The sequence below is a fragment of the Nestor notabilis genome, unplaced genomic scaffold (assembly GCF_000696875.1).
Source record: "Nestor notabilis isolate BGI_N333 unplaced genomic scaffold, ASM69687v1 scaffold6063, whole genome shotgun sequence".
Taxonomy (NCBI): domain Eukaryota; kingdom Metazoa; phylum Chordata; class Aves; order Psittaciformes; family Psittacidae; genus Nestor; species Nestor notabilis.
Genome location: NW_009922259.1, coordinates 43725 through 57490, shown reverse-complemented (window position 1 = coordinate 57490; position 13766 = coordinate 43725). Strand labels below are relative to the sequence as shown.

The window sequence follows — 13766 nt, the reverse complement described above, 5'->3', positions numbered from 1 at the left end:
GCCGTCTGCGGCGCCTTCTCCATCGTGGGTGCCCTCTGCTATGCTGAACTGGGTACCACCATCACCAAGTCCGGCGGGGACTACGCGTACATGCTGGAGGTGTACGGCTCCCTGCCTGCCTTCCTCAAGCTCTGGATAGAGCTGCTTATCATCCGGCCCTCCTCGCAGTACATCGTCGCTCTGGTCTTTGCCACCTACCTGCTCAAGCCTGTCTTCCCCACCTGCCCTGTGCCCGACGAGGCTGCCAAGCTGGTGGCCTGTCTCTGTGTCCGTAAGTACTCACAGAGCTGCTGCTGCTCCACGTGGCTCTGTGCTCGCCATTGCCTTCCCCCAAAAGTCTGCCTTAAGCACATCACTTCGTAGGAGACGCACAGTGTCTTCTGCGCTGCACTGGCTGCCTGCTGGGTTTTTTGGGGCTGTTTGGAACAGCATGAGTAGGAGATATGTCCCCATCCCAAATAAATCGAGTAAAAGGTATCCAAAATACCAGTTACGGGCTGGGAAGCCTCTCTGATTCCTGGCAGTGCAGTGAGCAGCCTGTGATAAATGCAACATGCATTTTGCCTGTGTGCTGGCATGGGGTTTCTGCTGCTCTGCCGCAGGAATGTGTTGAGGCAGGGTAAAATAAATCCCCTTTCAGCACCACAGTGCTGAGGTGCTGCGGTCACTGGGATGGGCATTTATATGCAGAGGTAGGTGAGGATAACATGTGGTTGGGAAATTATCTGTCACGAGCAACTGGTGCTGAACATGGCTTGTGCTGCAGTGCCGGGCTGTTTTCAGCACCAGTTGTGAGATCAGATGGTTCTTGGCTGTATGTGCTCTGATAGCATGCTAAAAACCAGGTTTGTTACAGGGTTTTTTTGCTAGCAAATGTTTTATCTCATGAGAAATTGCCTTGTGAAGAAGTTCAGCCATGCTGTGATGAATTTGTGACCACTGATGTCTGCCTCGACACACGGATAATTTCTCCTGCTGCAGTTTTTATCATATTTCTGGTATTTTGAGGTCTGCAGTTTTGCCACTGAAGCCTCGTTCTGTGTTCCTTCACCTCATCCAGATTCTTCATCCTTTAAATGCAGGACCATTTTCTGCCTTTCTCTACTCATTTCCTATTCAGTCTGTGTTGTACTCCACTGGTAGTTCTTGTGCTGTTGTAAATATGTATATTGGGAAAGGATGTAATTTTTTTGAGGGCCTTGTGCAACATATATTTGGTATATGAAGTTACAGTCGGGTAGTCTTTCTGGTTTTTAGAGGTAGTGTGGGATGTCTGCTTGTTCGTGCTATCCAAAGGGAGATTGTGTTAGATTCCTTCACCATCTGCTAGGATCACAGGCATTCAAAAGCTGCAGCACATGGTCATTATGGGAAGATAGATTATCTGTAAACATTTTCATATACAAACCCAAGGAGTCTTTGGTAGCTACATTATAGGGCTACCTAGTAGATAGAGTAAGATGATAACAGGCAGGGCAGCAAACTGTGCTTTCTTTGGGCAAGATGGAAACTTAATTTTTAGAACAAGTAGACAGGCATGTGGACTTTCCAGGCAAGTTTTAAACAAAGTTTATTAAGGAAATACAGTCATCCAACTATAGTTCTGCTGATTGGTTTCTTGCCTCAGGCAAGAACTTATGAAAAATCTGGGTTTAGAGCTTTCCTGCCAGTCTGCAGTATGGTTTCCTCAGTTACATGGAGAAAAGGGGTATCCATGCACATGGCGTTCACATTTTTTGCTGAGAAGCTAATGGAATTAGAGCATTGATTAGATGGACTTTCTCACTGCTTTAGATCAAAGTTTTGCTGTGAAAGAACATACTGTAGTTGGCAAAGCCTTTGAGAACACATTTCTAATATTGAGTAACTTTTCATCTGCTGGATCTTTCCCAAAATAGGCAGGATGAGGTGTCCCTGTTCTCATTTTACTGATCAGAAAACAAATACAGGGGTGAAGCAGACTTGCCCCTGGCAAGATCTGTTCAGTGATAGGGTGGATTGCAGCATGAAATTTCTTGATGCCATGTCTCATTCCCACTTAGGCGTTTTCAATAAGTAATGTGTCTACAACTTTCTTTTGCTCGCAATCAGTAGGTTTCCTGAAGCGGAATTTGTGCGTGAACCTTTATCTTGAAAAGCCAAAGAAAGAGTTGCCAGTTTTACAAATCTGCGTCATTCCCATGTGTTTCTTCTTTAAACTGTACTCTCCCCTGCACCGCTGGCTACTATTTTGTTTATGCTTTGGGTTAAATTCTTGTTTGTCTGCTTTGCTACAGAAGGTTGGTTCATCATGCCTTGCCTTCAGCAAGTTAGTTTTCTGTCACTTTGATTTTTGGACTTAGCTTTTCAAGTGTCTGGTGCCAAAACCACATCATGAACTAGGAACAATAAATGAAGTAAAGCTGGTCCAAGGACTTAGCGAGTCACACGAAACTTCTATGGGCTAGCAGGCAGCTTTGTTACATGACTGTTGCAAACACACCCCTATCCAGTGAGATACTTACTGTTTTTCTAGAGCCCTGGGGTAGGAAAAATGACCTATTTGTGCATATGCTCTAGATCATCCATTAATGAGTTATCTCAAAGAGAAGAACAGTTCAGGAAGCAATGGGAGAATCTGGGACTCTGGGCTGGAATACAGTTGACCTACAGCCAAAACCCAGCCATCTAGAACAATACCAGCTGTATTCCTTGCAAAGTTTGTATGTCCACATAAAATGTGATTGGCTGTGTGGTTTCTAGTAAGAGAAATAACAAAAGTTACTTGTTTCCACTTCCAGTGTTACTGGTGTTGAACAGTTCAATAAATAATGTGTTGTTCAGGTTTTTGCCACCGTGAAGTACAGAAATGGAATTCCTAGGCATTAAGATAATCTAAATAAATCACAGTCTTGAAAGAAGAAATAGTTGGCGTAAGGAATTTTGTTCCCCTTAAGGTGCTGAGGAAAACAAGGTGGGTGGTAAGTAGAATTTAACTACAGATCGGTATTTTCTGCTATCAAGATTGTAATCTACAGACAGTTGGTAAGCAGGACTACTACTTCCATAAGACAACATGAGCGCTTATTATGGTTGCCAAATAAAAGCGTGGGAATTCACTTCAGGGAAGTCTTATTGTAGCAAGATGGGTCAAGTTGCTCATCCTTAGTGTGGCTTATTTTATGTTCACCGCAGAACAGCCAGTGCTTTCTAGTTGTAAGAATTCACAGGTAGTTTGGCTTAACACTTTTCAGGCTCTGGGTTACTTGGGTAACTCATAAACTTGAGCATGTTTTTTTGCTGCGCGGTTGAAGTGCTGATACTTTCAAAACTGAGAAATCACAGAGACAAAGCACACCTGGTATCCAAGCATTTTTGAACAGAAAAAGTTAAAGTTTGTGAAACTGATAATTTGTGCATATGCATGAAAATCAAACAATAATTAGAATTCCCCCAAATATGATCTCATCTAAACCAGTTTTACCCTTTCTATAGATGATGGAGGGACAGTTACTTGGTCCTGACTTTCCATGTTTGATGACATCTGCATTACCATATCAGTAATTCTTTGCACATGGCAGAGAATTAAACTACTAAGGATTCTGTACTCAGCGTGTCAGGTGCACATTCGAAGCTATGTAGATAAATAGGAATCCATGATAGTTGTCTCCTCTTTTTCCTCTTGAGAAAGCATCACACTGGAACATAGACTTGCACGGCACTGCTAGCCTACTTGTATCATTTTTTCTGTGTTTTTCTACAATTTATTTTGACTTTGAATTAAAAAAATACACAATCAGAATATTTAGGTAGCAAGTGTAGTTTTGGAAGAACTTGTTTATATGCAGTAATATCTTCACATAGCAGAAGCATCGTGTAAAACTATTTAATCCTATCTTTTTTTCTTCCCCATTGAAGAGGTGGTGTCCAGGAAGTGACCTGAGCAGTGGTGAAGAACAGCAGCCAGTTGAAAGTGCATCCCTGCTGTCTTACAGTGCAAGTGGGTCAGATTCTCTTTCACAGCTGGCTGCCACTTGTATGTTAATGTTTCTTAAATTCAAACTGATGAATCTTTTAAAAAAATCATAAAAAAAATCACAGAGCACAACCTAATACAGGGAGTATGTTCTAGAGAAGGAAGGAAAGTTTCAAATGGACTATTAGAAGGTAATATGCATATGCCTTATAACCACCTGTTAATTTGCAGATTTCCTACGTGGTGGGACGTCTCTGAATTGTGGTGCAATAAATTCCCTGTAGGTAAGGGAGATGGGGGATAACGCTGAGGAGGTTCTTGCTTGATGTTTCACAAGTGCCTGAACTGTTCTTCCTACACATAGTCTTACACACAGCCTGCCACACACCCCCTGTGTGCTACATAACGGATTATTCTATAACTTAGTTATTTCTTGACAATATAATCTGCTGCAGAAGCCTGAGAAACCCTGCTATTTGCATATAACTTTACTTTTGATCTTCAATGTCATATTAGTGATTCGACTGTTAGGTTCTGAAGCCTTTTCTCTGTTGTTAATTATATATGCTAATCTGGCACTAATAATCCTAATAGTGCTGCAGCAATATCTGCTTCTTCCAAAGCAACAGCATTTTAATCTTCTTTAATTTTTCTTTAGACTTCCTTTTCTACTTCTGAAATATTTTGGGCAGTCCTCCTGAAGTATGCAGTTCCAGTAAAATGAGCACGTATTTCTCATTCATCTTTTCTGTTATGAACAGCCTAATAGGGGAAGAATTAGTAGCAGTCAGTGCAGAATTGAGTAATGTTTAATAGCTGTCCATGTCATAGAGATGTGTAAGTGCCTGACACCCCCCTGAGGAAATTGTGAGTTGGAGGAGGAGAGTGGTATTGAATCCAGGGATTGGCAAAAGTGTATTAGCAGATGTCTGGAATGCTTGTGAGATCATAGCCGTAGTCCACAAGTGAATATTCGGTGTCAGCATTTCAACTAGAAATTGCCTATGTTGAAAACAGGAACATCTTTATTTAATATTAAGGTTTTACTTTAAATCTGACAAGTTTGGCTGTTTGACCAGCCGTTTCAAGTGAAGCTATGGGTAGATTTTCAACTCATCAGGCATTAGATCGTAAGCAAAGCCATCACAAAATCTTACTCTTGTCTGTTTAAGATGGGTTTATTCTGCAGCATTGCTACTTGAAATTAATCTGCTAGGACAAGCAAGGTGTGAAGCTTTGATGATGTTTGGGGTTTTTGTTTTTTCTCCTCCAGAAAGGTGGATTAAATGATTAAGATGAATCAGTAAATGCACAGTTGTTTGATCAAAGTGGAAAGAAAGGGTCTTTGTAGAATCCCTGCTGTACTGCTAATGTTGAAAGACCGAGGTTGTTGTTTTAAATCCACGTTTAATTAGAGAGAGTAGCATTAATGAAAACAGCCTCTGACACTAGCAGGACTCCTCTGAAATGGATAAAGGTTTGTAGGACATTTGAACCGCAGCAAGTACTGCATTTCTTGGCACCCTTCTCTTGGCTCACACAACAAGTGTCTCATTAAATTTTACTGTATTAGAATGACTTAAATTACCATTGAGATCTTTCAGAGTATTTCTTTTCTGATGTGAACAAATTGGGAAGGCTTTTTCAGAGAAACTCTCCATGGTCAGCTTAATTCAACCCAACATCACTAGGTATTTCAAGTATTCAAGTAGTTGCATAGTCCCAGTGTCAGATGTGGCCAAGAGATCAAATGTAATGGATGAGAAAGCAGCTTCTTGCCAATCAGCACACAGAGCTGAATTCTGACCCTCTACGTGGCAGAGGTGGCGTGATTCAGACTAAAGCTGTCTGGAATTTCATATGAGGTGGGCATGGTGGGAAAGATGTTTAGCTTGTGATAGTCATGGGGTCCTTTAAATTTGCTGAGAATAGAAGAAAGATACCTCTTTCTCCTACTGCAGTCTATATTTACTTTTCTTCCTATGGCAAAATGACTTGTCTTGTGGAATTGCTGCATCATGTAATCTAGAAACATTGACAATGAAAACAGAAGCTTCTTTTTAAGGTGACAAAATAGTAACTCCTACCCACTAGCTGGGAGTTAGCTCCTCTAACATTGATAATTCTTCATCATAATAAAATACATTCTTTGTAGTAATAAATTCACGTACCACACAGTTTGACTAATGTAAACCGTGTGATGGGTGCATTTATACAGGTTTGAGATCCAGGCTCTGCAATACCTGCAGGCAATGGAATTCTTCACTAAGCTCTTCCTCTGGGCAGTCCTTGTTTTGCCTTTTGGCCCCAACTTGTGCTGCAGTGCTTGGCACAGGTCTTGAGAGAGAGGTGGCAAGTAAGGGCTTGTTAATTTATTCTTGCAGAATTCTGGAAACTCGAGGATGTGGATGCTTCTGGGTTCTGTGCTACATGGTGAAATGTCAGCATCGTTCCACTTTGCACTGACTTCTCTGGCTCCCAGCTCTGAGCTGGTTTCAGCACCAGGGGCTTCCTGGAATTGCAAGCCAACAGAGAGATGGAGCTGTGACCTGCTCAGGGTGTCTGCAGCCATGTGTTGGAGGTATCCAGAGCCCCTGGTCACAGTTAGGGTGTGGGTCTTAAGCTTTTCTTAAGCTCTAGTGGTAGGGCAACCTTTGCCTTCTCGTTTTACCTGTTTGTTGATGCACTCATTCCCCAATTACCCAGTGCTGCTGTTTGGGGAAGAAAAATGAAAAGGAAACTGTAATCCATTGCCAGGTATGTTTGTTATTGTAAGTTGATTTTAATATAGATGCATTTGCTCTGGGACCAAGTGCTCCTTCCCAACAGCCTTATGTGCCACTAAGTGTTTCCCTTCTGCAGACTGATTGCCTTGGCTGTTAAGTTTCTCCAGGGAATTGTCCTTAAAAACATAGCTGCAAAGTTTTTCCTTCTGTTTTTTCTCTGTATGACCTTTCAGGGCAGGAGTCTTCACTCAATTCCGATTGATCTGAAATTTCCCCAGCCATTTTTTGTCTATGTCCTTCTCTGTATGTCTCATGCTACATTGTGCAATTAGGAACAGACATCTGAGACTATTGGAAGACACTGCAGCGTCACAGCCACCTGAATTTAAAGTGGTTTTTTTTTTGCCGTAGTGGATAGGCATTGATTTTCCCATGGGTTTAAATTGCTGTACTCAGTACAGTGTAATTCCTTGTTTGTGCTATGTGGAGTAACTATTTTCAGTGTAACCTCTTTATTTCAGTCTAACCTGTTGTGAGCTTAGGCAGCAGTTCCTCGTAAAGCATGTGGACCATTTGTGCTTGTGCCATGTGTTGCTGCCATCCCTGTGGTTTGTTTCTTGGTGGCCGTGGGCTCAGCTTGTTTTGTCTGTGGGTGAAACCTGCTCGCACCATCAAAGAGAAAACTCCTTATCTATTATCCGTACTTTATTATAAAGAGTGAAAGGAGCAGCCTTTGCTGTAGCACTGGGAAATGAAAAGGAGCTGAGAGCTGTTCTGTGAGTAATTTTGAAGAGGAAAGCAACATCATCCAGTGGCAGATGGTAAATGGAAGCATCGTCTTACAATTGAGAGGACTAAGTGCTTTGGAAATGCATGAGTTACAAGTAGGAGTCATTGCATGGTTTGTCCTCTGTGCCTGGACAGGGTCACAGTCCCTATTTTCTTGTCATGAAGCCAAGGTGGAGGATTTCCTTTCATTCTTCCCCTTTCTTTCTGCAAGCTCGCTATGCTACAACGCATTTTCATTCTCGTCTGTAATACAACAAATAGGAGTCCATGGCTAACGAGACCAACTTAAGCTTACTTCTTTAACTCAAGCAACTTACATTTATCCTTGTTGTAGAGGCGTATACTGAACTATATAGGCACTACTACAGGTCAAGACCAGGGAAACCTATAGGAGATGAACTAAAGGACAAAAGTAACATTGTGCAAGGCTCCCAAGGTATGTAACCTCACACATGAATGCAGCTGTGCCGGTACTTCAGGAATTCTTACACTCATTTCAGAAGTGTTTCACCTGAAAAACTGAAGATCTTGGGTTGAGCAAACTCCCATCACTCCATCAGCAAGTTACACGTGGTGCTGGACTTGGATCCTGTCTTCTCCTCTGAATGAGGATGAGTGTGCAGAGCTGTGGATCGCCTGCTTGTTTGTTTGCTTTTTTCTTTTCCAAACAAAGCCTCCCTGAGCGCTGTCTTTACTCCATCTCCCATCCATGGCCACATTACATTACCCCAGGAAAGCTGCAGCCCTGCCTTTTTCTGTAAGATTATTGCCAAGACTTGCATCATAAGTGCCAAACTCCAGTTTACCTGTATTAGGGCTCCATTCACATACTGTTTGCTTTGGGCAGAACCACATGCCTACAGGGCAACTTTACTACATCCTGCCTTTCCTTTGTAGACAGAGTGTGTTTGTGATGGACTTGTTCTATGTAGGGATTATAATGATCCCTTTCTGTGCTTTGCAGGGAATTACTCCTCTTGCATCTAGAAATCATGTTTGGGAGGGATCTTGGAACTGAGTTCAAAGGAATGTGCCTGTAAAATGTGAACTGCAGCAGGGCAAGGTTCTGTGTTGTATTAGTCAGTTTATCCTTGGTTCCTATCAGTAATGGGGAAATTATCAGACTGTGCAGGTGAATGCCAGGGGAACAGGTTAAGTGACATGCCTGAGGCCAGCTGGGACTACTAGGACAGAGTAAGTAACTGAAGCTGGACCTGCTGTTGTCATCAGAAAGCCAAAATTCTCTTCGAAAACCTGCCTTCCCCTGTGGCTTGAATATCTTGAAATGATGCTCACCCTCAGTTGGCTTGGGCAGTCACCAGAGGAGATGAAAGGGTTAATAGCACCTTGTGAGCATGTTCTCTCTTCAGCATTCAAAACTCAGCATCTTCCCTGTTTCTGACAGAAGTAATAAGTAAATAAATGAAAGTACCCCTTTATGCATCTGCAGTCACCACTGCTGTGTAGCTCCTGTTATCCCAGTTACACAAAGCCTTTGGAGAGGGGCTGCTGGATCAGACGGGCAGTGTCACATCAGGTTGTGCTGAAATCCTTATTCCTAGAGTGATTCCTGAGAATGGCCCCGATGGGTCATGCTAGAGGTCTGCCTCGCTGCATAGCTGGCTTCTGACTACGGCTACTGGCTGTAGCTTTATAAAAGGTGCTACAGAAATTAGGGCAGTGCTGTCTGGTATTTCCCTGCATTGTATCATTGCCCTGATTCATAGCAAAGCTGTGGCTGTCCAGCTTTCCCCTGTTGTTCATGTGGAGCAGTTCATCTGAGGTGAAGGGAGCCAAGGCAGGAGGACTCCCACAGCCCCTGCTTCACAGGACAGCATCTCAGATCAAAGGAATAAAACTGCTTTACGAAACCCAAGCTCAGGTCTCCTGGGAAGCAGCCACTGGAATTTATCTTGGAGTTTTGTTAAAAAAGTACTCGGTCTGTTTTCTCATCTTGGTGTCTGTAGGAAAAAGCATTTAAGTGTCGTAACTCCACCACACTCCTTTAGGAAAGACAAATATTATTACATGGTAGGGAAAGCAAAGCAGAGATTGTCACTTGAAGGGCTCTGAATTATGACTGGTGTGGAAGAAGCTGTCGGCCCTGTCCACTCTCTGCCCCTGAGTGTTTTCTTTATTCTTACGGAGCCCATTTATGTGGCACCAATGTATTTTTAGGGGCTGAATACAGATGGCTCCATTCTTTTCAGTTTGGGACTGTGTAGAAAGCTTTTGCCTTTTATGTGCAGCATGGTCCGTCCAGCAGACTCTGTACAGAACCAGAACATGAAAACCAGCCCTGAGAAAGTTAGTATTTAATGTGGAGGCTGAAGCAGCTATTGTCAAAGAAACAGAATGCCTAAATGGGGAAGGGAATGTCACTGTCGCACCTCTAAGGGCTGTCTTCACTAATGGGAGAAGTGTGCTTTTAGATACGTTAGCTCATCCTTTAAATATCCCTCTGTAAACAAGGAGAGTTTTATTTTTAGCATAATCGCTGGTTGAAGTGAATCCTGGATCCTCAGTTCCCTCCCTGTCCTCCCCATTAGGATTCACTGTAGAGGTGCTTTTAGTAGATGAATTGCGATCTGTGCTTTAGTGGCATTTCACTGTGTTTTCTTCTCTCCCCTTCACCTCCTCCCCTGTAGCACACACATGCTGTAAGCTGACCTTGCTAATCTTCGTTTTCTCCTCCCCTGTGTGTCTGGACAATGTCCCTTTTAGCATGCTGGTTGGAGGTAGATATATCACAATCTTGCTGCGAGGTGACGGGGCTGCAGCCCTGCAAACTGCAGATAGTGCTGGCCTGCTGCTTGATGCTGAAGAGCTTCCAAGCCTGGGCATCTTACGTCTTTCCAAGGAGATGCACCATATCTCCCCCAAGCAGCACGGCACGGGGGGGACCCAGGGACAGGGGTTAATGTCTGGAGGTGGTGGTGTGGCAGGTTTGTTGGCACGGTTCTTCACTGCTTGCTTTTGGCTGGGTGCTGAAGCAGGTCACCCAAAGCCCATGATGACCTGTGCAGGAGCCCATGTGGCATGGGGCTATGCTTCCTATTAAAAACAGCTCTTGGTCATTTCGGTTTCACCCACTCCAAATGCCCAGACACCCCTAAAGTGTCTTGAAAGGCATGATAGAAAAAAAGGTGAATCTGAAATTCCTTATTTACTTCTGGCTTTCATTCTTGTGCAGTGTATTGGATCACATGCTTTTCTTTGCAAAGACTTCCAGCTCTTTCATTTCTCCAAACTTTAAATGCTCTTGTATTGGGATGACACCAGATCCCAGGGGTAAGCAGTCGGGGACGGAGGGCATGTAGCCAACGGTCCTGAAAGCAGGCATTATATTCTGACATGTGCAGTCTGCCGCACTAGGACTGGCTTTGCTCTTCCCTGCCTAAAGATCCCCCCCAGGCAGCCTTTAGCTGGGCGTTAGATGGACATTTAAATCCTCTCAGCCCGATGCATGTTGCTGTTGTGCTGTGGCTGTAGTGGGCTTTCACATCCCTTTGAATGAATGATGCAACTCGTGTCTTTTCTTGCCTGTGTTTCACTACTTCCTGGTGACTCCTGCTTTGAGTCGCCGGGAAGTCCTGTCACTCTCGGTGCAACTGGAGCAAAAACAGAAAGTCTGATTGCTGTGATTGGACCCAGATACTGTGGTCCTTTAAGACTGAGCTCTCAGAAGCCTGCCTATGGGTGCGTCTGAGCCTGTCTGTGCTCATATGTTCCAGGAATGCTATTCCCAGCTCTGGCGTGGGCTGTGCGCTGTGTTCCCTGAACTCTTACCAATGCAGTTGCTTTCACAGGCGGGGCAGGATGGCAATGAGCCAGTAGGACCCTTTTAAACGCCCAGTACTCCTTCCTCCTCCCATGGTTTTATTTCCCCATCTGCAGTTTACTGTGCCCTTGCTGGAAGGCAGGGTGTGAGGCTGCGGGAACGTGGCTTTGCTCCAGGCTGATGGGATGTGAGCAGCTCTGGTGCGTGGTCCAAGGCACTGCCGATCCCATGCAACCATGTCCTGTCCGAGGGGAGGTGGTGAATGCGTGGTGTGCTGGTGCCTGAATCCTTCACGTGCACGTTTGGCTCACCTGGGTTCAGGTCTGTAGCTGGGGTAACCTTGCTGCCGATTAGGGGTGTGTTGTGGTTTTACTTGTGATGCTCAGCATGCATTGAGGGTTTTAAAGCACTGGGTTTCTTGCTGGGCAGTAACCAAGCCATCCAGCTGCTGATACTCCAGCTTCCCACCTTTATCCATCACCTTCCCACTCTGTTTGAGCACCCCATGCACCTCAGGTGCACAGGAACAGGCCAGAGTCCCCACAAGCAGTCCCCTGGAAGAAGAGAGTGGTGACCTGATCAGTCCTATCTCTGGGAGTTCTATTAGGGCTGAAATATCTACATCACATTCTCCGGGCTTTAAGCTGTGAGTGCAGATATAGCCCGTAACCTCAGGAGAGGGTGACCTGCGTCCGAGCTGAGTATTTTGGGGAGCAGCTGTTTGGCTCTAGACGGGGCAGTGGGGTCCTGTGAAAATATGCTGCAGGATGTGGGAAGGAGCCTTTGCACAAGGGCAGAGGCCAGCCTGGAAAGGATCCCACAGGGAAAAGCCTCCAGCTCCAGAAGGGTTGAGATCAGCTCCTCCCTTAGCAGCTCCAGGGGCTGTGCGAGCTGGCGTGGAGGGGTGCAAGGGAGACGGAGAGGAGGGGAAGGCATCCAGCATGTGAGGCCCTGTCATTCGCTGTGTGACATTTGGTCGCCTCTATAACAAGCAACAGTCTCTGGGAAGCGTGGAGCGAGCAGGGCATGAAAATAGTAAGTGATTTGGAAGAGCATTAAAGGTTTTAGCCACTGTTTTCTCTGAAGCAGGTGAAACTTGGCCAGTCAGCAGCTTCATGGCTTTAGACGAGCCCTAGTTCATACTGTCCTGGTAGGACTCTCGCACTGAATAGTGGCAGGAGTGGGTGATACAGAGGAGGGTGATGGGGGAACAAGGCCAAAAAAGGTAGGAAATTAGGCTTCCTTAGGTGCATTAACCACAGAGCAATGTGTGGGTAGCAGGAGATGCTTGGCAATGCGTGGGGAGGCAGCATGATCTGAACCGTAGCACTGTTCTACTCTGTGCAGCCCTCTCTTCCGTCTCTGTGGAGTGCATCCCTGGAATTCTGCACAACCATCCCAGGCCTCGCTGGGCCAGCAAGTCAAGCAGAGGATGAAGGTTGCCTTAGATCCGGCTTATCTTTCAGTCAGTGCCACTGACCTATGTTCCCTGGCTTGCAGAATGGGTCAGGACAGGGACATCTCGTCCTTGATATTTAGCCCTTCAATAGCCTTTTAGGTGCTATCGTTACACAAACAACTATATGCCAGTTCTGGGACCTTGTCCTGACACTTCTATGGTGTTTCCACACAATAGCAGCATTAAATTGAATTGACTTTAGCAGGGAGTGCAGCCAATGCTAATGGTAGCAGTAAGCACTTGTATTTACATGCCCTCAGAAGTGTACTTCCCAATGCAGCAGGGCAGTTCCTTGTCCCAGGGATACTATTCAAACCTCCTGCTGACAAAACAGAAGACAGAACAGGGAAGTGTGCGGCTGCAGAGCCTTGCCTTTAAAAGTTTCTATTTTAGGAGGAGATGTTTTGTGTTTGCTTAAGCTTAAGCAAAAAGTAAATGCCCAGGCAAGTGGTGGACTCCACAGCTTTGGGCACTTCAAAGATTCAGCTGGACATGGTGCTGCATCTAGTCTAGGTCAAGTTTTACCTAGAAAGGTTTGACCAGATCATACTTGAAGTCCTTTCCAACCTGGTTTTCTGTGATTCTGTGATAATTTGTTTTGTGTTTTAAGTGTTTCGCTGAAAACTGATGTGTCTCTTCTTGTCTGCTTCCCTCAGTGCTCCTCACAGCAGTGAACTGCTACAGCGTGAAAGCTGCCACTCGTGTTCAGGATGCCTTTGCTGCGGCAAAGCTGTTGGCACTGGCTCTCATCATCATTCTTGGCTTCGTGCAGCTTGCGAAGGGTGAGTATGTGGTTCCCTTTTCCTTTTGAAGGTGGTGTGCAGTTAAAGCAGAATCTGGGAATTAAGGATAAAGCCCCAGAGTCATAACCCAAACATTTCAGAGCCAGCACAGGTGCTTCACAAACGTCTTCTGTCCTCTTGCATGCTAGGGGGATATTTCCAGCTTGTGCTTTGCAAAGAGCTGAGTGCTTTCATGCATTTTATTTGTGAAATTTCATATTCACCTTGCTGAAGTTATGCTTGATTTCATGCTACTGGCACCCAGCAGATACGA

At 44.8% G+C, this 13766-nt stretch overlaps 1 protein-coding gene across 1 annotated transcript in view; it reads left to right on the top strand.

Annotated features, from left to right (window-relative positions):
* Positions 1-6: 6 nt before the first annotated feature.
* Positions 7-13766, top strand: part of SLC7A5 (solute carrier family 7 (amino acid transporter light chain, L system), member 5) — a 34490-nt gene continuing 20730 nt past the window's right edge. The window contains exons 1-2 of the mRNA XM_010011525.1: positions 7-271; positions 13367-13492. Coding sequence (XP_010009827.1) covers positions 91-271; positions 13367-13492 — 307 coding nt within the window. The 5' untranslated portion in view covers positions 7-90. The remainder of the gene's footprint in view (positions 272-13366; positions 13493-13766) is intronic.